This window comes from Aspergillus piperis (assembly GCF_003184755.1).
Source record: "Aspergillus piperis CBS 112811 unplaced genomic scaffold BO85scaffold_17, whole genome shotgun sequence".
NCBI classification, from domain to species: Eukaryota; Fungi; Ascomycota; class Eurotiomycetes; order Eurotiales; family Aspergillaceae; genus Aspergillus; species Aspergillus piperis.
Genome location: NW_020291607.1, coordinates 576,870 through 597,633, shown reverse-complemented (window position 1 = coordinate 597,633; position 20,764 = coordinate 576,870). Strand labels below are relative to the sequence as shown.

General features: G+C 50.8%; 5 protein-coding genes across 5 annotated transcripts; 1 reads left to right on the top strand and 4 right to left on the bottom strand.

Moving 5' to 3' along the window:
* Positions 1-126: 126 nt before the first annotated feature.
* BO85DRAFT_91223 (DnaJ and TPR domain protein) lies at positions 127-2,976 on the bottom strand. The gene is made up of 3 exons (XM_025665782.1): positions 1,733-2,976; positions 513-1,674; positions 127-464 (listed from the first exon to the last, which is right to left on the bottom strand). The coding sequence occupies exons 1-3, from the start codon at positions 2,547-2,549 to the stop codon at positions 212-214; spliced, it is 2,232 nt and encodes a 743-aa protein (XP_025512970.1). The 5' UTR covers positions 2,550-2,976; the 3' UTR covers positions 127-211.
* A 590-nt stretch (positions 2,977-3,566) lies between these two features.
* On the bottom strand, positions 3,567-7,391 carry BO85DRAFT_490699 (uncharacterized protein; the record flags this gene model as incomplete). The annotated part of the gene is made up of 12 exons (XM_025663670.1): positions 3,567-3,814; positions 3,872-4,233; positions 4,282-4,323; positions 4,374-4,390; positions 4,439-4,572; positions 4,616-4,691; positions 4,735-5,076; positions 5,127-6,039; positions 6,074-6,893; positions 6,945-6,952; positions 7,007-7,148; positions 7,223-7,391. The coding sequence occupies 12 exons, from the start codon at positions 7,389-7,391 to the stop codon at positions 3,567-3,569; spliced, it is 3,273 nt and encodes a 1,090-aa protein (XP_025512969.1).
* A 509-nt stretch (positions 7,392-7,900) lies between these two features.
* Positions 7,901-9,374, bottom strand: BO85DRAFT_451952 (uncharacterized protein). Its single transcript, XM_025660710.1, has one exon. The coding sequence runs from the start codon at positions 9,026-9,028 to the stop codon at positions 8,195-8,197; it is 834 nt and encodes a 277-aa protein (XP_025512968.1). The 5' UTR covers positions 9,029-9,374; the 3' UTR covers positions 7,901-8,194.
* A 1,355-nt stretch (positions 9,375-10,729) lies between these two features.
* On the bottom strand, positions 10,730-12,254 carry BO85DRAFT_522440 (GPI anchored serine-rich protein). The gene is made up of 2 exons (XM_025665259.1): positions 11,237-12,254; positions 10,730-11,179 (listed from the first exon to the last, which is right to left on the bottom strand). The coding sequence occupies exons 1-2, from the start codon at positions 11,815-11,817 to the stop codon at positions 11,074-11,076; spliced, it is 687 nt and encodes a 228-aa protein (XP_025512967.1). The 5' UTR covers positions 11,818-12,254; the 3' UTR covers positions 10,730-11,073.
* A 5,942-nt stretch (positions 12,255-18,196) lies between these two features.
* On the top strand, positions 18,197-20,408 carry BO85DRAFT_426576 (dual-specificity mitogen-activated protein kinase kinase; the record flags this gene model as incomplete). The annotated part of the gene is made up of 5 exons (XM_025658120.1): positions 18,197-19,318; positions 19,377-19,668; positions 19,724-20,093; positions 20,150-20,249; positions 20,280-20,408. Exons 1-5 carry the CDS (start codon positions 18,578-18,580, stop codon positions 20,406-20,408), a joined length of 1,632 nt encoding a protein of 543 aa, XP_025512966.1. The 5' UTR covers positions 18,197-18,577.
* Positions 20,409-20,764: the final 356 nt, after the last annotated feature.

Here is a 20,764-nt window from a genome sequence, read left to right as displayed (position 1 = left end):
ATAACGCCTCTGGCATCCGCCAGCATACTATCAATCAATAATAATCAATAATCAATAAGACACTCCGTCCACAACGGATGAAGGAAAACCAAAGGAAAGAAGAAGAAGAAAAAAAAACAGTCTATCGCCCAGTCTGTCATGCGGGTGGGAATCAGAGGAAGCAAATCGAACAATCAACAGGAACAGCAGCAACTTTTTACATGCACGCTGTCTAAAAGGGAAATCCGCCGGGGAATCCTCCGCGCTGTCCTCCTGCGTGCGCAAAGCCGCCGCCGCCGCCGTTCATCATGTTGAACAGCACGCTGGGATCGATGTTGATATGGGTTCCTCCCATACCACCCATGCCTCCCATTCCTCCCATACCGCCCATTCCGCCCATGCCTCCCATGCCGCCGAAGCCGCCGTGCGAGAACATGTCAGCGGGGTCCATGAGGTCGTCACCGTTGTCGTAGGCAGCACGTTTCCTATGCTGGTTAGCAAATGCCAAACACCAAATTTAGCGAGGAACTTACTGAGGATCACTCAAAGTCTCGTACGCCTCACCAATCTCCTTGAACTTCTCGTCACCAGCATCACCGTCCCGGTTCTTGTCCGGGTGGTACTGGATCGCCATCTTGCGGTACGCCTTCTTGATCTCTTGTTCGCCCGCGTCCTTGGACACTCCGAGGATCTTGTAGTAATCCTTGCGCTGCGCCTTCTTCAGCTCAAACTCGGCCTTTCGGATCTCCTCTTGGATGCCCTTCTCGGTCGGGTTTGACTCTGCCACCGCCTTGTAGTCACGCACAGCTTCTTCCCAGTTGCCGGCACCGCCGTGCGCCTTGGCGCGCATCTTCTGCGCCTTGAGGTACCCGGGGTCCAGCCGCAGGGCCTCGTTGCAGTCTGCCACTGCGTTATCGTACTCCTTCAGGTTAATGTAGGCCTGCGCCCGGTTCTGCAGGATCTTGGCGTTCTGGTCCTTGTTCTTCGGGTCGACGGTCAGCGCCTCACCCCACAGGTCGATGGCGCGACGGTAGTCCCTGGCCTTGAAGGCTGTGTTACCCTCTTCCTTGGTGCGCACCAGCTTCTGCACAGTGCGCAGCAGCTTGATCGCCGCCTTCATATCCGGATCCAGACCCAGGCACATCTTCAGCAGCTTCAGCGCCTGGTCCGTGTCACCCATACCATAGAAGGCCCGGGCGCGGATCATCAGCGCATCAGGGTCCTGGCTGTTCACCCGGAGCATGCTAATAGCAATGTCCTGTGCCTTGCCGTACGAGTTGTCATTGCCCATCTTCAACTGGGCCTCTGCAGTCATCAGTGTCCACTTGCGGGGCTCCTTGACACCTTGTCCGAGGAGCTGACGGGCCTGGTCGAGGCAGAACAGCACCATCGAGACACCACGGTCCTGCGAGAGAGCCTCCTCCGCCTGGCTGACAAAGCGGAGCATCTTCTCTGCGGCCGCACGGTCAGTAGCGGAGGCCGGGGGCTCAATCCGAGACAGCACGTCAAGAGCCTCCGTCGGACGGCCCAAAGCGGTCAGGATACGGGCCAAGCGGTACATGATCTTAGTGTTGGTGGGGTCGAGCTCGCGGGCCCGTTCGCAGTCCTCCAGAGCAGCCAGGTATTGGTTGGCCGCCATGTATGCTGCAGCCCGGTTGGACAGGTAGACGGACGAGTTGGGGCTAATCTCGAGAGCTGTACCATCGTTACTAAACTGCCGCCAAAATCTGCCTGAAGTCAGGTATTAACCTACCCTTGTTGAATTCCTCAATGGCGCGGGCATAGTTGCCATCCTTGAAGAATTTGTTTCCAGCCAGCTTGAAGGAGTCGGCCTCAGCGGTGTTTCCATTGGACCGGTGAGGGGGCGGGGTGGGACTCTTCTCCGTGTGAGTACCATTCACACCGTTGGTGGCAGAAGGGGAACCGAGGCGGGGATCGTTGGTATCGACGTCCATCGAGCTTCGCATATCATCGCGAGCGGCAGCCATAGCGGAAAGACGACGTAGTTCGTCGGGATGAAGGTTGAGCGGGTGAAAGTTAGGGTCGTGCGAGTACCGATGATGAACGGCAGACAGCGACGACGCGGACCGGGGGACGGACGAGGGTTTCGACCGGACCGAGGCTGATTTGGAGGGAGTGGAGGTGGAACGACTGTGCGCCGGACGAGTAGGTTTTCGAGGAATGGAAGGACGTTGAGTCGGAGTAGGAAACGACTGCGGATGGTGAAGCGGCGGCGTAGGAGGAGGATGGGGGTGGCGAGAGGGAGCCGAATGAACGGTCTTTGCCCGGTGAGGAGGGGGCGGAGGTCGAGTCGGGAATGAGTCGTCGGTCTTGACTCTTGCGGATGGACGTGGGGGAGGAGGGGAACTCGCTGAATATGAAGAAGAAGAATAAGGAGGAGGGGGGAGAGGAGAGGAAGACGGAGGGGGAGAAGAAACAGGAATCGAGCGAGTGGGAGGAGTAGGAGGAACAGGAGCAGAAGCAGTCGTTGTCGGAGTAGATTTAGACTTGGAAGAAGAGGATTTGGAGGAAGAAGATTTGTGACGAGAGAAAAGATGCGGGAGCCCCATCGCCGCTGGGCTGACTGTGATTGGTGGCGCCGATCGAAGGGCAGCGAAGGCGGTGGAATTTGTTTCTCTGCTTTCTTCTTTCTTTCTCTCTCTCTCTCTCTCTGTGTCTCTCTCTTCAGATCCGCTGGTGTGTTATCCCTCACTTGACGCGGGTCTGCACCTGGTTAATTTATCAATTATTATTAGTCGTGTCGGTGGACAGTCAGTGTTAATCTATCACTGTTTCTGTCACTCTCTCTTTTTTTTTCTCTCTCTCTCTCTCGGTTCTGTTCGTAATCCCGATTTTTATCACTGCTCGTATCGGTCTTAATCCGTCTCAAGCACTCATCATGATCGGTCGTATCTGTTCAGTTGCAGCTTCGGAAAAGAATGCCAGCGCGGAGTAGTATCAATCAACTTTTAATGTCACTTCACTGCTCGCGGAATAAAACACAAGCAAAGCAAAGCACAGCACAGCACAGCAATTAATCACAAACACTCAAGTCAAAAGTCAACACTCAACAAACACAGATGAATGAAGTGATGTGAAAAAAAGTTCAACGGCGCTGGCCTCCATCTGTCACGCTGCTACTAATATTAAATAGTCTCCATCCAGACGGCCCTCCCAGTCGCTCGAAAATTCGGAGGCTGGGTCACCGACCATCACTGGCTAGCGTCTTGCCTTCGTCATGCGAGTTGCCAACAGCAACACTACGCGCTGCCAATGATTCCCCTCCATCCTACGCCTCTAGTCTGTCATGGCGGTCGCAGTTTGACAAGCTTTTTCTCTTTTTACTATGTGGCCTAGACTATCTTAACACTGCGGTTGGCTTATCGCTCCGTCCATCTCTCTCTACCCAAGCTGGGGCCACCCGCATGTTGGTGCGTCCAGTCCACGTTTACCCTAATTGCAGACGTGTAACATCGCTTTCCTTCTCGCTGCCTCTCTGTTCTTCTCCTGCTCTCCCGCCTTCCATCTGCATCGGTCCTGCCTCCCCACAGTGCTCCACTTTCTTAGGCACGGCTGCTATTCCCCTGTTACGAAGAACGAACTCCTCCCAGAAGGTGTCCCAGTAGCAACTCCGCCTCAGCTTCCTTGACGATCTTAGCGACTTCACTCTTCATGCGGATCTGCTCTTCCGTATACAGCTTGATCTGTGGTTCGATCAGCGCCCTATGGTAGTCCTTTGAAATCCGCTGTAGTCTATTATGGATAATCCGATCCACCTCAGCTTGCTGGCCGTCAAGTAGCTTCCCAAGCTCGTGCTTTGCACTCTCCGTGCTTCCTCAGAGGACATCGTTAGCGTGGTCGTCTGCTGTCTGTTGCATCAACGCCCTGATACGCTGTAAGCTTCCTCGTCCTGTCGTGATGAGCATGTTAGAATACTTCTCGACTAGCTGCGATAGAGTCTCACCTGTTTCGGAGGCACAGGCCTGGTAGGTTTCTTTCAGTCGCTCAGCGATCGCTTCGGCGAACGTTCGGTTGATACGCTTCTGTTCCTGCATGGTCCAGTTTTCAGCCTGTCGAAACTGCTCTCCCATTGTCTGACGGCACGCGACGAGCGTATCTTGCAGTTGGACTCGGATTTTTTCAGGAACACCCTGCTTGACGGAATCTATCACCTGTGTGTGGAATTGACTGACCACGGCTTCCAGATTTTCCTTTAAATGATGAAGGCAATGCGGGAGAAGTTCCGTGAAAGTCCTGTTGCGCGTTAGACTGATCCAGAGCATTCCTAGATAGCAAACTCACCTCTTCCAGGATGAAGCTATCTTATCAAGCATTGGTCGGGCTCTGCAAGCGATTAGGTCGGTTTGGACTCTGGTGCTTAATCTTTGACTTACAAATCTTGATTCCAATCCTGAATAGCTGTCAGCTGTGTTTATTGCACCTGTATCGAGGGACTTACTATCTTATGATATACTCCCCGACGGCGACAGATGGCCTTGTATGTATTCCATCGGAGTCCCCCGGAATTGCCTGGGGCATTCCAGCGAGAGACAGCTTCGGGGAATTGGACAACTGCATGTCGCGACGCTCGGTCTGTACCATTAGCGCTGCTAGGAATTGCCATCAGAAGACTTACTTAGTTTATTGAAGATGCTTACTTGGACAGTCTCCCTGGCGACACTGTCGAAATGGTTCATATGCGCCTCCGCAGCCTAAAAGGTCAGAACTGGATTAGGAAGGAGGAAGTGGACATACTTCTGTCAGTCCGCCAAACACACTTTCGAAGTCGGCTTCAATCTCTTTGATTTTCTGCTCTGAGGCGTCGCTTGTTGCCGTGCTCACCAAACACCACAGCTTCATCGACTGCAGGACCTGGTTCAGTTGGGTCAAGAACCTCCGAGACGATTCTTCTCTGGCCTTTTCGGTGAGCCTTACGCAATGGCGCTGTAGAAGTGGTATCTCAGTCTCCTCCAGTTCGGAGAAGCCACCAACGAGCTTTGCCATATCAGCCCGACCCCGGAGGCCTTGGTAGGCCCGGGTCGACACGCAAAACACAGGAAGGTTCCTTTCCAGCTCGTCGTAATCACAACCTGCGGCCTGGATTGGGTTTCGGTGTCATCTTCAAGTTCCTGGTCCAAACTCTGAACCTCCAAGGCAAAGTCGCGTTTGATCTGCTGTTTCGAAAACCTGTTCCTCGCCTCAATGCAAGATTTTATGACAGAGTGCTCCATTTTTTCCTTTCCGTCTTCTAGCTCTTTCAGCTCCTCCACTTTGCTGTCCATTTCCTCATTGATATGCTTTAGCTGAGACCGTAGATCCTTGCGCTGAACCTTGAGGTCCGAGAATCGGTTCTTGAGCTTCTCCACCATAGGAATCTCAGTGGTACCTGCCTCTTGAATGGCTGGCATCTCCAAGGGCTCGCTTCCGTGTGGCTTCTTGCGTTTGGGAGTGATCTCCAATACATCACAGCCGAATTCATCGCCAGTTAGTCGTTCTTCAAGTTCTTCAATCTCGGTCTCTATCCAATCCAGCCGCGAGAGTATTGTTTTCTTAGGCTTCTCGAAAGCGTTGATTTCGTTCTTCAGCCATTCAACCTTAGCTGGCAGCTGTTGAACTTCGTTGAACGCTGGCAAGTCGAGACCCAGAGAATGGATGACCTCGGTTGGAGCTAGGTCGTCGGTTTTAGTACAAATAAAGGTCATGTCATTAAATGCGCAATCCATTTGCATTTGCAGCTTGTAGTTCTTTCCGAGCAGGTCACGCGCGACTTTATCATCGACAGCCCGGTTGATGGGAGCTACAATCCAATGAGCCGAACAGCGTCTCATGTAATCTTCGGCGACGGCAACTCGCGCGGAATTGGAGTCAAAGATGCCAGGAAGGTCCACCAAAACCGCACCAGTTGCCAAGGCTGGGGCTTTGGTGTATATCCGCACAACACGCACAAGAGGCCAAAGGCCAATGCCCTGGTTGGCTGTGTCAGTGTCGCTCGCAGAGTCTGGGTGTTCATCGGCATCTTGTTTCTTAGCAGACTTCTTGGGTCGGCCTCGTTTTCCCTTGCTGTCAATATAGGATTTCAATTTTGGTAGAGAACGCTTTAGGGTCGTCTCCCTCAAAGCCCATAGTAGTCCCCAGGAGATCAGTGACTCTCTCGCTCGCCATCAAGTTGGCAACGGATGCGTTGAAAATGTCTTTGGGTGTCAGCATCGGGTAGACGGCCTTGATCTTGTCAAGGGCCACCGCTGCATCGGAATTTTTGGGGATTGCACCTCGAGTCACTTCATCTTGGTGGTCAAGGAGCTCTTCAAACAAGACTTCCAATTCGCGTTCCCACTCATGTCGCTCGATAAATTCGACTTCTGCTCTGTACTTCGTGGCTCCTTGGTTGTAGGAGATCTCCGTTGCAACGGCAGTAGAAGCACGCATGCAGTCTGTAGACAAGACATTCTTCTCATCTAGGATCGCGTTGATGAGTGACGACTTTCCTGCTCCGGTGCTTCCAACTAGTCCGATGATCACCTTCTCCGTACAGGCATATCTTTGGGTCCGCTCAATCTCAGCTTTCCAGTCTGCCTCATTGCCGAAGGCATCCGATCCTGAGAAAATGGCATATAGCTTCTTCAGAATCTCAACTCCTTTACCCACAGCGTTCTCCAAGGCGACAATTTCTTCGTTCGCGGGAATCTTGATATCACACTCTAGCGGGGACTCCTCGACCGAGTCTGCCGTGGCGACATCCTCGTCTGGAAAATCAGCTCTCGGCTCTGGTCTCGGTTCTGGTTCTGGTTCGTCTTGATCAACAAACATGGACTCAGGAACGACATCACGATCATCAACCTCTTCCTTAACCACGTTGTCCTGTGGAACATGCGATTCGCCGTCGTAATTATCAACCAAAGCTTTGAAATCAGCAACTGCACCTCGTCAGTCAACTCTCAAACCAGACCAGAATAAAGCACACTCACAATCAACGCTAGAGATCATCTCAGCCCTTCCCTGATCGACCCCCGCAAAATAACTTTCATACCAGCATTTCAAAGAACCTTCATAGTCCGCGTATATCCAATCCCAACCTTTCGTTTCAACATACTTGACACGATCTACGTACAGCTCCCGCATCCTAGGGGTGATACAAGTCCAGATGGCCTTGAAGTCAAGACAAGCAGGTCCTTTCACGTATAATTAGCTTCCATACCCAATAACAAGTACAGTAATCAAGCGGGAGGTGAAAGGAAACACTTACTATCCACCTGACCCTCCCAGCACCGTGCATGCTTTGCAGTCTGCTCAGCCACGAAATGCAACTCAGCGAATTGTAGAACGTCTATCTCCGAATTCTGACTGCTCTGGGGTTCTTCCCTAGGAGCCCGGGACACCGACCTCGGTCTCGAGACGAGATCGCGTTGCTCCATTGTCAACCCAGTCCAGTGCCCTCACGACGAAACATCAATGAAGTACTGCAACACAGCATACAAGAAGCAGCAGAGAATGAAGACGGCGATTACTATCAAGGAAATGTAGAAGATCCAGTAGATGAGGAGAACGAGGGAGCGGAACGCGAAGGTCAAGATAGTAAACATGGTTAGTTGAGGGGGTGACGCGGAGCTGTTGGAGTGAATTGAGCGTGTCTTGCGAGCATGTTTTGTTTGTTGATCCATGGTCATTCACTGCGTCTCTTGGTAGAGTTGTGCTTGTTTTCGTCTTGGGGTTGGCCATGGTGATTGGGTATGGGGGGTAAGGAAGGGGAGATGAGGTGGTGGTGGTTATGGGGATTGGAAGGTGTGGGATTATAGTGGTATGGTTTGGTTTGTATTGTATCACATGATGGGGATGGCTGAGTGACTGAAGAGAGTGTGAGAACGGGGTGAGATGAAATGAGATGGTAAGTACGAGGTAAGAAGTGAGAAGAGAGGGAAAGGAGTAAATGATCTATGACAGATTGGGTATCTCGAACGAAGCAGAACAACTACCTAGTAAGCAGATAGAGGAGACCGAAATGAGATAATGTACAAGATGAAAGGCATCAAAAATAGACAGTCTAATAGTAATACACATGCACCCCCTAAAACACCCGGCTATGCTTGATAATTGGCGACGCCACTAAACTAGAACAAGGATTATGTTAAATTAGGATAGCCGGCCAGCAGCTGATAATATCCGTTTCCAATCCATCTCTACAACTCCGCCTCTTTCCTAACACACTAAACGGGCACCCTCACCTCGACACAGCCCGGTTCGCCCTCCTCCTCGCAACCGCCGTCCACCGAGATCCGCTCGAGCCTTCGTCTTCGTCGTCATCCGTAGGTAGTGGAGGCAAGGGCCGATCAAGGATGTGCCGCCCATATGGCGGGGGTACATCCCTCCTCTGTGCTAAAGCAGCAAGATGGACTTGGCCATGAAACGAAGAAGGGCGGTAAGGCGTATAGTGAGCATCGGGGGTGGGTCTGGTGGTTACGGTGTAGTCGGGGCTGAGGTGTGGTGAGGGGCATGAGGAAGGTTTCAAGAACCACAGCTTCTCGTGCTCGAGCCAGACGAGACGGTTACCTTCGGTGGTAATGGTGGTGGTCACGGCCTGTGTGGTGACTGTGGTTGTGGTGGTCGTGCTCAGCAAAGGGCTGGGCGATTGGTGAGGGGTAAGGTCTGAAACACTTCGAGTTCGGGAGCTCCACGGGTGAAGGGAGAAGGAGGACGAAGGAGGGGGAGGAGGTAGGTTTAGTGTTGGTTGTGGCCTTGATTGTTGTTGGTACTCATGCTCGTCGGCTGTGACCGGGGGCTGTGGACTGTGGCAGCGTTGGTAGAAACTGAGATTGTCTTCCGGCTCATGGTGGTGGTGGTGGAACAGCGCAAATGAGTACTCTGATTCAGACACGGGACTGAAGATCGCGTCCGTCGAGCTTGGTCGTGGAGGGAGGTCGTGAGGTGTTAATGGGCTGATCGGGCTAACTGGGGTGGACGTGTCCAGACGAATACTGGGAACATTTGCTCGTCGCGGCGAGACGGTGAACCGAGTGTCGGCGATAGGCGGGCCTTCTAAGGATGAAAGATCCATTGTGAAGATGTGAAAGACGGTATAAAGAGAAGGTAGAAAAAAAGTGGATGTAGGCCAAGCAATTGTGGGCAAATGTCACAGAAAGATCATTTGCACGCGAGCTATGTACCGATGAAGGAATTAAAGTCGGTGTGGAAAAGTATGATCGTCAAGAATCGAGTGAAAATATACTTGGGGGGTCCAAAAGGGAAGAGCACAGTTCATATATCAGACAGTTGTTGATACTTGAGGCAGTGCTGGAACAATGTCCCTTGTGGGAAAAAGGGTGGTGTTGTCTTCTGTCTGCACGGCTATGGCCAATTTCTTTGACGGGCACAGCAACAAAGACACAATAATACGAGCCAACAATACCCATGACAGTCAGGAAATCGCCTTGCGCCTCACAGTGGATTCCTCCTCGTAGTTCGTTCCAACCTCCTAATAGTGGACTGCAGCTGCGGAAAGGGCGCAAGCCCTGTTGGCAAAGCTTTCGGCTTGTCCGGCTGATGTTCGCCTTGGTTCAGAAGCGAACAAGGAAACCAATCCGTCGGCTCACGTTAAACCCCGCCGTAGAAGGATCTCCCGGTGCTCGATAGTTTCTTTTTTGCCCTTCGGGATGGGCCCGGAACTGGGGCAGAAGAAGGATTTTGGGGTCCGAGACTGGATGTGCTGTCATCGTAACCATGAAGCTGTAGTTTCATCGTGGAGGCGATCATAAGCGCAGATAAAAGCCCCTATGCATTTAGACGCCTTCTGGAGAGATTCCATGGGTCTGAGCGATATAGCATGTCGTCAAGTGGAGGCTGCGCGATAATGGGGGCATTTGGTTCGTTGGTTGAAGGATTCCGAATGAGGTTGGAAAATCAACACTGCCACATCCTTTGTCGTCCGAGCTTTGGATGAGTCCAATTCAGAGGGGAAAAGTATTTTGCGTAGCACTGGATGTTGCTTCAATCCCTAATCTATATTGCATGGCATTATTCATCGCGATGGCCATGTGGTAGCCTTAGTCGAGTCAAACACAGCGAGGATGTTGCCGCTGTCAACCAAGTAAACAGCACGTGTTGTTTGTTGGTGACCCCGGGGCTAAAGGAGAATAGCGTCGAACCCGACCTCCAGATCACGGATCTCCCAAACCCCCAAACACAGCCACACACACACACGATCGTGAAATACTTACTTACTACACATTGACAGCGTCTACAAATCGACGATCGTCAATCCCTTCCAGAATCGCCCGGCAAAACCCCCCTAAAGAAGTAATCAATATGGCACAAATAGGGCTGAGGGCGACATTCGGATTTTAAGCCAGAGAATATCTGAAACAGCCACCCAATCAATCGCCCGCACTGGCGAGACCAATGTGATACACACCAGTGGGCGCAGACCAGCAACGAGACGAACCGCAAAATTCGGATCGCAGCCGGTCGCCGATAAATGAAAGAGATAGGAATAAAAAATAAATTCGAGATCTTGAAACATTTACGCTGTGTAGCCCCCAAGATCGAGCGGCCTCCCCGGATTCAGCCCTCCATTCAGCCTCCTGCTTAGTACTTGTTTGCTGAGTTCCTTCCAACTTGCCCCATGTCATCACGGCAATTACTTAGGTGATGGGTAGATCCATTCATTGAGATCCGGGCCGGCCCCTGTTGTCGGACATGTCCGATCGTTTGGCAGTTCTACAGCAGGTGTATGGCGTGGTGATCTGGACCGGATGGAAATGATAGCTCTAGCACGGCATTGATTTAAATCTATAAACTGCTTCGAATTGGGTATGTGAAAGCTTCATGGGTTACATTAATCGTATCCAGCCACCAATTGCTTCACAAGAGAACTCCGAAGCAATCCGGGAAGCGTAAATATCTAGAAGGAAATTTCGAATAAAAGTGGTATAAGAGAGGATATAAAAAGCAACGAATCGGATTTCTCTCCCAAAAGCAAAACCGCAACTAAGTATGGACCAATCCCCGACACTCTTCACCAATTCACATGCGCCCAAGATCCCCGCCTATAGCGGCAACCGGACTCACGAGTGACCCGGGGCTACTATAAACAAGAAGGGGAATCTAAGCCAAGAAGAAAGCGGCGGCGGCGGCAGCACCAGCGAAAGCGAAGCCGTTGCCGTTGACGGAGCTGGCGGCACCGGTGTAGAGAGCAGAAGAGGGAGAGGGGCTGTGCGTATCGTTAGTATGATTGGTTACTTTTGAGAAAGGGTGTCAGGATACTCACGTAGCACTGCCGCTAGGGTAGCCAGAGCCGTAGGCACCAGCACCGCTAGGGATGACAGGGGAGGAAGACTTGGCGGGCTTGCCGCTGGGGTAGCCAGAGCCGTAGGCACCGGCACCGGAGCCACCACCGATGGTGCTAGTGGACATGATGACGGTGGGGACGCAGGTGGTCACGGGGATAACGGTGACCTGGGGAGCAGCAGTGGTGCCAGCGCCACCACCGACGGCAGCAGCACCGGAGGGAACAGCGCTGGGGGCAGCACCAGAGGGAGCAGCACCGGAGGGAACAACACCAGCACCAGCACCACCAGCAGGGGAGCTGCCGGCAGCGGGGGTGGCGGAGGGAGCCTCAGGGACAGCGCTGGTGACACCAACGGGGGAGACACCCTCAGCACCGCCAGTGGTGGCAGCAGCGACGGCCTCGGGGGTGGAGGTGGCGTGCAGGGTACCGGGGCAGTTGGTGACGGTGGGAGCGCAGGAGACGACGGTCACGTCCTCAGTGGAGTAGACAGTCTCGACATCCTGGGGGATGGCAGCAACAAGGCTGGCGAAGAGAGCGACGGTGGCAGCAGAGAAACGCATCTTGAATTGTTGTGGTTGGTAAAAAATAGAACCGTCAAGGTCGATAAATTTGATTTTTATGTGTGGGTTGTTTTGATATGTGAAACACAGGGAGAGCTGCGTTTAGATAAAGAGAGTGTGGCTAGTTGGGGTTTTGCGTTGGGGTTTGGTTTAAAAGAGTGGCTGACCGAAGTCAATGGGATGCTTCAAGCAGGCAAAGAAGTCTGGTCTTGAAAGAGAAAGAACAGAGAGAACCAGGAACGAGCTGAGAGGGAGAGGGGGGAACCGGGGGGCCTTTGTATGAGCCGGGAGATTAACCTGGAGATCGTCTCAGGGACGAAAAGGGGAGAGCGCAACTGCACGCGGGTGGAGTTGATGGCCCCCGAGTCAATCAGAGCGCCGATGCGGTGTGAGAGAGTGAGAGGGTGAGGAGCAACCTTTCCATAGGCAAGTTTGGGGCAATCCCGCGAATTGGCCCCCCTCTCACTTTCCTCTCTCTTCTTTTAGTTCTTTGGGCTCCATTTTTCGTTTCGCGCCTCGTGGGTTCTGCGCCCGTCTCACCCACGTCTCTTGGTTGGTCCAACCAGCCCCTTCGCCTGTCTGACTAGACCAACTAGTGCCGCCAAGTGACTTTCGTCCCTGGCCCTGAATTACTGTCCATGCTGTCCAAGCTGTCCATGCGTTGCGAGACAAGTGCTGTTGATCGGTCGCTCCATTGCTCTTTTCGACCGGAAGAACACTTCGACTAACTCTTCGGCTCAGGGGAGGGGGGTGGAATTAATGGGGTCAGTAGATAGATACTTAGTTGGGTCATCAATGGTTCCCCTACTGGATTTTTAGGTTCGAACTTTTTTGGATTTCAAGCAATAGTAGATAGCAATTATTTACTTTGATGGACCGCGCGGGATTCTGTACCTGCATCGAGTTCAGGCACATCGTCCCGTCACTACTACTAGCAGTACTAAGTCCGGAGTACATCACCACTATGAGTAGTTTACTTCCTTACTAGTAAATATTCTCGGTCTAACAGGCAGTAACATTTAACATCCCAACGGCAAGTGAAAGCGGGAAAGGATGGGCTCAGTTTACTGGTAAACTTTTCTCAATCACTTGTAAATAAACCTTCCAAAAAATTAGGATGTCATCATCATCCACCCTCCCGATAATCAAAAGGAAATAAGTTCAGGGGGCAGAAACCTCGCTTTACTGAGCCACAGGACGTTGAATGCCAACTTAGACTTTGTTTCATGTTTCTCCCTACTGTCCAATCAGGGTTGGGAAAGGTGGAGCCTGCAGGCTGTTCCTGATGCCATTGGCCACTCATCGCTCTGGCCACCATCCCGCTGTGGCTCTCTCTTCCCCGCTTTTGGCCCAATGGCTGGTTGGCTGCTGGACCCACTTATGCCCCCTGTCTCTCTCTTTTTTCCACCTGAAAACTACTACTAACTAATCTCGTCCTCGATACGTACCATTTTTATCTGGAGGTTTCATTAGTAGGGTCGCTTCGGATAAGTGCGCATGGGTTGGTTGTTATTACTATCGTGAACTGTTTGGGTGACAGGTGCAAGAGTCCCACAAAAATATGATTCCATAAGATAAGGGCGTCAAAATTATATTAAAAATAAAAACAAAAACAAGAGAATAAAAATAAAGAAACAGCAAAGAAAGAAAAGAGAAAAGAAAAAAAAAACGTGTCGGGTTTAACCGTCTCCCATTGTCATTGTCAGAAGCATTCGTCAGCGGAAGCAATCTCTCCCGTCGTTTGCGTGGATTGCAGCCGATCTACTACTGTAAGGTACAAAGGCAGTTGATAGATACTAGTACATTAGCAAAGTGGTGTTGTCACCCCACGTATGACGCCTACCACATCTTCCGATGTAGTAGTTATACCGGCTATTTTTGATGCGAACGCGCTGTTTCTATCCCGAGCAGAACATACCCTACAAGGCAGGCAAGTCAGCACACACACTCTCTCTCTCTCTCTTCTTCTAAATCAGGAAGTGAATAATTCTCGGCGCTTTTTGGCATCCCTGTCAGCATCGGTCTAGAAGCTCATCCGACAGGTAAAAGACTTCTTCCATACAGCTCCGGCCCCGTTTCTATTGGTATGGGGGGGCTTCATTTGCTGAGAGCCAGGCCTGGCTCGGCGCCACGGTCGCATTCATTAATTGCTTAATCAAAGCTTAGTGCGTAGTGACTAGGCTGCTCTCTGACTAGTCTGGATGTCGGACATTGTATGAGCTAGTAGTCTAGCTATCATATTAGTTAGCCATGCTAACTAGGTAGGATAATAATATATGGCTCGAAATAAGTTGATGATATTATTATCGCACACTCATTCCGAACCATATGTCTGCTGGGTGTGCGTCAACTTTTGACGCAGTCTTCACGAGTCAGAACCGTGTTCCTTGTAGTTAGCTAATGGCGCAATAGCAAGCGATGATCTGATTGGAAGAGCCAGGGGGAAAGGGAGAGTGCGAGCGAGAGAGACGGATTGTGTGTGTGCGCAAGACTGCATACAGTACGTAGGTAGCTTAAGCGCCGAGAAAAGACGGCGGTTGACAATCATGTAGCAATCAGGAAAGTGACCTACATCGGATGGATCTTCAAAGTCGAAATCTATGAATCAAATGCCGTGGCATGAATAATAGGGCCAATTGCCAAGTCTTGAATTATTGCCCAGTCTGTTTAGTCTACCATCTGAGTGATGAGCTGTAAGTGTGTATAACAAACACAAAGGCTAAAAATCTGCGTCTGCACATCATGACTATTATCAGCAATGAAACTATTGAAACCCTTTTCTTTCTATTAAAAGCTCAGACTTTGTGCTGCCATTGCAAATATTTGGTTCATACTACTACGTACTTAGTTACTTACTTGAAGGGACTAAGTAGTTTACAGTAGGTCTCCGGATTTCTTCCCACGGTACTCCGTAGTTTAGTCCAGTCCCGTTGAGAAACGGAGATTTTCTGGTTTCTTTTTTTAGGGCGCGCGCTCTCGTGACGAACTGCGAAAAAGGGGGATCTGTCAGGGTTTTATGCCCAGTCTTTTAGGGACGACAGGCTTTCCCTGTTTGGCTAATCAATAGTCGCAGTGTCTAGTCGTAGTTTATCTCTATATATGGAGTAGTATCTGAGGATATACTATCTTCCGTCTTCGTTCTTTGTTAGGTGAACCGCTATAGTAGGGGAGACTATAACTACAAAGTAGAGAGGAGTTAGCAAGCAAGAGGATCTTACTTACGTTAGTAATCATGTGTTAGTAACTAGAACCCAACTCTTTAGTAAATAAATACATAAATCCCGAGGAAAACATCGAACCACATGCCATCATCATAATTATTGCAAGTGAGCCGACGCTGCTGCTGCTGATGATGTGTGCAAGAATTGAGTTTTGATTGCTCCACCGATCAACAGGGGAGAGGCGGGCTGGCAGTCGGCGTGAAATTCTACTAGACTACCTTACCAAAGGGGAGATGCGGACAGCGGACTACATCCTTTACGGTTTACCCCAGTTTTAGGGGCTCCTTGCGATGGATCCATGGAGTGTTGCGTACGTCCAAAAGGCAGGCATTTCCCCCATCCCCTCTCTTAACTCTAGATTGTGTGTGCATCTGTTTGTTATTTTCTCAAATTTGTGGACGAGGGGTACCTTTCACTGTACTACATCGTCTTATCCCGTGTATTGATCTATCCAGTGGATGGCCCCTATATTGGCATCGGTGCGGCAAATAAGCGACGCCAGCTGGGGAGGTGTTGGGGTTGTTGGAAGGATGATGATGATGATGATGGTATGTATGGGCCGTCTTGGACGGCTGATAGCTAACTACTAACTACTTCTACGGGAGGGCAAATTGCCAATGTGCTTGGCTATTTGCCCTTGTTTTGTTCTTTCCTGGGTCGTCGCGTCTACGAGATCGCCATATCGGCCTCTAAGAAACAAAAAAGAGCAAGGAAAGGGATTGAATGAACTGCATGAAGTCAACAACAGGCTTGCGACTAAATCTTGTGATATGTGACGAGAACGCACAGATGGTGACGGAACCCTGCATATACAAAGTAGACTACTCCGTACTTTGGGCAAATGCCGGCGTCAAAGCGACAATTTGGCTGTTTGTTACACCCATGACCTACTGCCCTCTACTCCACAGTAATCATCAACAGTAAGCATCCTTGGGGGGGGGCTAAACCACCACTGATCCAGCAAAACGGCTGGATGATCGGGTGGGGGAGGGCTTATCCAAGCGAGGATCGTCATGCCGCGCGTCTACGGGAAGATTTTCCAGGTACGCACAATCAACACTTGGTCAGCAGGGCAGGACCCTGCACCAAACTTCCAAGAAGTGTTGTTCATTCTATGGAGCTACTAGCACTAGTTACTTGGTTGACATGGTCCGGGTGGATAGATGATGGGTAGATAGATAGTCGTTCCCTACGATGAACATTGCTGAACCCCCCGTGAACGTCATTGGGTTGACCCGAGCGTTTCGCTTAGATGTCACGACGAACCGTTAGGGGCAGGGCTTGCGAGGATTGATTGATTGATTGATTGATTGATGATGATGACGATGATTAAGAGGATGTGTTTCTTTCTTTAGTGGTCCCTTTAGATTGGGTGTCATCTTTATTATTGGCCTGTCAGTCGGGGGCGCAGTGTTGCCATTTGGCCCCGTTGCTATGGCGGTGCAAAGGCTTGGGGAGGAGGAGGGATTGCTATTTTAAACCGGAGTGGGTCTGGATCGATTTGTGGCTGCGGAAATCGTCCAAGTTGGCGGGCATCGGGATCGAGGAGAGACGGTAGGGAGATTCGTCAGAGATGGACCGGATGATGTCAGTTGTCCCTAACCAGTAGCTATCTATCCATATAGGGGGGAGTGGGAAAGAAGTGTCCGGTTCGGTGTCTGTGAGAGTGAGGGATTTGACAAGGCTGAGAATGGCACGTGTCAATCGGTATCGGTAGCTGACGCGTTGATGCACGGTAACTAGTAGTAGTTGCTTGGTAGTGATGATGAGGGATCTACCGTTGAGAATCAGACTGTGATAGATTAATATTACGGTGCATGTATAGCCGTGCTATGCACCAGAGTGCTACTAGTATGTCCGATGTCAATGCGATTGTCTGATCATATCGGGCCCGTGTTACTATGATCGGACAGCATCGAGGACCATAATCTAATGTGTGAGTGTTGTGTATATTCTTAGAACTGCGTAACGGCTGCCGAGATGAATTTCTGCTGAACAAGCACCGTCGGGGCATAAGAGGGTGGAGCCCCGGAGCAAGATGCCGGCGCAGATTGGATGGAGCAGCCATCAATATCGATAGTGGCACCGAATATCAGAGACACTCAACCGGCGGATGATGTAAAACATCCGCAACGCTACTAAGTCGTTTTGGGTGAATTGTCCTTCGACATTATCCGGTTGAGATGTTGGACCCTGACACACTAGATTTTATTTTTATTTTTTCGTTCTTGAAGGACAGCAGCTCCCGTCGACATCATCAAGAAAGTCTGTCGGGGTGACGGGTTCGTGGAATGGAAACTTTGGGGAAACATGGTTCAAGTCAGGCGGAGTCGATCTTTAAGTTCAGAGATTTTTTTGATGTAGGATGCCTGACTGGCCAGGCCAGATGATTCAGGCACCCGAGCAGATTCCCCCCTTCCACTTCAACCCTCAACTTGATACAAAACAATATCGAATGCTACTAGTATATTAAATTGACAAGTATTAGAATAGATTCGAAACAATCACAGCTCTGCTACCCACAGACATCAAAGCTTAGACATAGGAATGAACTGGAGCTCTGTAGCTGTCAAGAATAGTAGCATTGGATTCCCAAAATATCTCTCATCGCAAGCACTTCTCGTTTTTAGGCGCCATTTTGAAACAGGCCGGTTCCACCAGGCCGGCGACCCTCCAGCGCCTCCATTCGATCCCTCGCCGGTCGGGAGTGCGGAGCATTGAAATTAGTACTGATGACAGGAATGATGGCTATTGAACTATTTAACTATTTAACCAATGCTGCAGTGACTTTCTTGTCCTGACTAGTTTATAAATTAGTCTAACTCCTCACAGGCTCACTCACTAAACAACCAACGACAGTTCCAAGTCAAGTGTCAAGTGGGAAAAGAAAGAAGGAACTTGAGTGGTCACCCTACGAGCGGTGGAGTCCAGCCGCCAACTGACAAAATCGACACAAAACTCGGCCCCAGTTTCAAAAGCAAGAATCGCTGGCCTCGCCGAGTCACATCTTCTCCTCTTTCTTCCTTCCCTTCCTTCCTTCTTGCTTCCTCTCCTCTCTCTCCTCCTTCTTCCCTATATATCTACTATCTACTATCTACTTACCTTGTCTTCCATTCTTATTTTATCATCATCATCGCTGGGGATCAAACATTCGCTTAGTGCTTTGATTCATCGTTTTTTTTTTTATTGTATTCTTGTCTTTCTTCTATTTCTCTCTTCATTCTCTTCTCCTCTTCTCATTCCCCCCTCTCCGATCAGCCAACCCCTCTTGTCAGCCAACCGCCGCTTCGTCCAGCCAATTAACCCCACGGCCCTCTTTGTTCCGACCACCTCGTCCAACTCCTCCTCTTCCTCCTCCTCCTCTTACTTATCACACCTTCTCCTCTTTTTCCTCTTCCTCTTTCTCTTTCACTTAATCTCTTTCCCCAGTTTCCCCCCGTCCCTCTTTCAAAGTGTCCCACTCAAACACCGCCGATCTGGCTACCTTGGCTGACCCCAACGAGTTGTTTTTGCCTGGTGAGAGGCAAAACAATCTCGCAATGTCATCCTCGCCGGTTCCTCTCCTCAAGCCGCCCGTACCTGGCAACCGCGGCAACAACAGTGGTTCCCGACCTCCCAAACTCACCTTGGGAATTCCTCCATCTCCAAATGTTCGTCCGGTCACGGGAACCGGCGTTCCTGTCGCTACCGCCGCCGCCGCCGCTCCCGCTCCCGCGCCTGCTGCTCCAGCAGAGGTCCCTCAGCTGCAGCGCCCAGCAGCTCGCCCAGCGCCTCCCCAGCTACGCCTGAAAACCCCCATGGGCAGCAGTCAGAATGTGCAACAAGTAAAGAGTCGACCCGCTCCCCCACCGTTGGCGACCACCGGCTTGAACGAACCGAACGGACACTCGAGATCGGGTAGCTTCACGTACCTGGACGGGAAGGCCAGTGGGCCCGCCTCCGCTTCCTCCTCCAACTATTCAGCCCTATCGTTCGCCATGGGCCTTCGCCAGCCTCACGGCAGCACTCCGGATCCGTCGTCAGCGATTTCTGTCTATTCCGACCGGGAGAGTGGGGTACAGATGGAGCGCGATAGCAGTGTGAACAGCCTAATTCCGGATCTGGACAAGATGAGTCTGGAAAAGGGCAGGCCCCTCGATGTGGATGATTTGGACGATGAGGCTTGGCTTGCAGCGAGTGAACAGAAGAAGATCGTGGAATTGGGTAGCTTGGGTGAGGGCGCAGGAGGTGCTGTCACTCGATGCAAGCTCAAGGAGGGCAAGACGGTGTTTGCGTTGAAGGTGGGTTTCTTTCATTTCGCATTGTCTGGTGGTTGGGATGCTAATACTCTCTCTCTAGATTATCACTACGGACCCCAACCCCGATGTGAAGAAGCAGATCGTTCGAGAACTCAACTTCAACAAAGATTGTGCCTCAGAGCACATCTGTCGCTACTACGGTGCTTTCATGGACAAGTCAACGGGGACCATTTCCATTGCAATGGAATTCTGCGAAGGTGGCAGCTTGGACAGTATCTACAAGGAGGTCAAGAAGCTTGGTGGACGGACGGGAGAGAAAGTGCTAGGCAAGGTTGCCGAGGGCGTCTTGAACGGGTTGACCTACCTTCATAGCAGAAAGATCATTCACCGAGGTCAGTCGAGTTCCAGATCCGCAGTTTCTCATCATTCAGCTAACACGTGTTTCAGATATCAAACCATCGAATATTCTTCTTTGCCGAAATGGTCAGGTCAAGCTTTGTGACTTTGGTGTCAGTGGAGAGTTTGGCACCAAGGGAGACGCCAATACCTTTATCGGCACATCGTACTACATGGCCCCTGAACGCATCACTGGCCAATCATACACCATCACCTCCGACGTGTGGTCACTCGGTGTGACCTTGCTCGAAGTCGCCCAGCATCGCTTCCCCTTCCCTGCCGACGGCACCGAAATGCAGCCACGCGCCGGTTTGATCGATCTACTGACCTACATTGTCCGCCAACCGATTCCCAAGTTGAAGGATGAGCCGGACAACGGTATTCGATGGTCCGAGAATTTCAAATACTTCATCGAATGCTGGTACGTTGAAAAAAAAAATATACTGGTGTATGAATTATACTAACTTTATCGTCCAGTTTGGAGAAAGAACCCCCGCGACGAGCGACTCCCTGGCGGATGCTCGAACATCCTTGGATGCTGGACATGAAAAATAAAAAGGTCAACATGGCCAACTTCGTAAGGCAAGTCTGGGATTGGAAAGACTAGATTGCCTGCCTGCAGCAACTGGATCTCGGCAATCATTCATGCACCTTCCGGACGGAATGCTCCACCTCTAATACGATCGCACATAACGGTCTCTCCTTTGATGCTTACAAGTGGCTGGCCCTTGGTTGACCCGGATGTCAAAAGCATACGAATTGTGATCATGACGACACTCATTTTCTTCGCGGCACTGTCTATCCTTTATTGGAATCATGGAGTTGGGAATGTTTTCTTCATTATCATCACCCGACATGATCACGCCTTCCTTTAATTTGCCTCCCCGCTGGTTCAGCATTTGTCCCGTCCTGTGCATTGCGTCCGATTGTCATCTCGGTTCTTTATTTCTACCCAAAACCGTTGTCATTTCATCCAGCAACCTGAGGTTGTTTCTGTTCAAAACCATCGCCAGCGGTGCTGACGCTTGTTCCTCTTTTCCGGTTGAGACGGGGAGAGATTGGTATCCTTGGTTTCTATCTATCATCTATCCT

Excerpts from the sequence above, each read along its gene's own strand:
- BO85DRAFT_91223 (XM_025665782.1), bottom strand. The coding sequence starts at position 2,549 with ATGGGGCTCCCGCATCTTTTCTCTCGTCACAAATCTTCTTCCTCCAAA. Across the intron at positions 1,675-1,732 it reads CATTGAGGAATTCAACAAGG|CTCTCGAGATTAGCCCCAAC; the intron begins GTAGGTTAATAC and ends ACGATGGTACAG. Across the intron at positions 465-512 it reads GAGACTTTGAGTGATCCTCA|GAAACGTGCTGCCTACGACA; the intron begins GTAAGTTCCTCG and ends TAACCAGCATAG.
- BO85DRAFT_451952 (XM_025660710.1), bottom strand. The coding sequence starts at position 9,028 with ATGGATCTTTCATCCTTAGAAGGCCCGCCTATCGCCGACACTCGGTTC.
- BO85DRAFT_522440 (XM_025665259.1), bottom strand. The coding sequence starts at position 11,817 with ATGCGTTTCTCTGCTGCCACCGTCGCTCTCTTCGCCAGCCTTGTTGCT. Across the intron at positions 11,180-11,236 it reads TACCCTAGCGGCAGTGCTAC|CCCCTCTCCCTCTTCTGCTC; the intron begins GTGAGTATCCTG and ends CGATACGCACAG.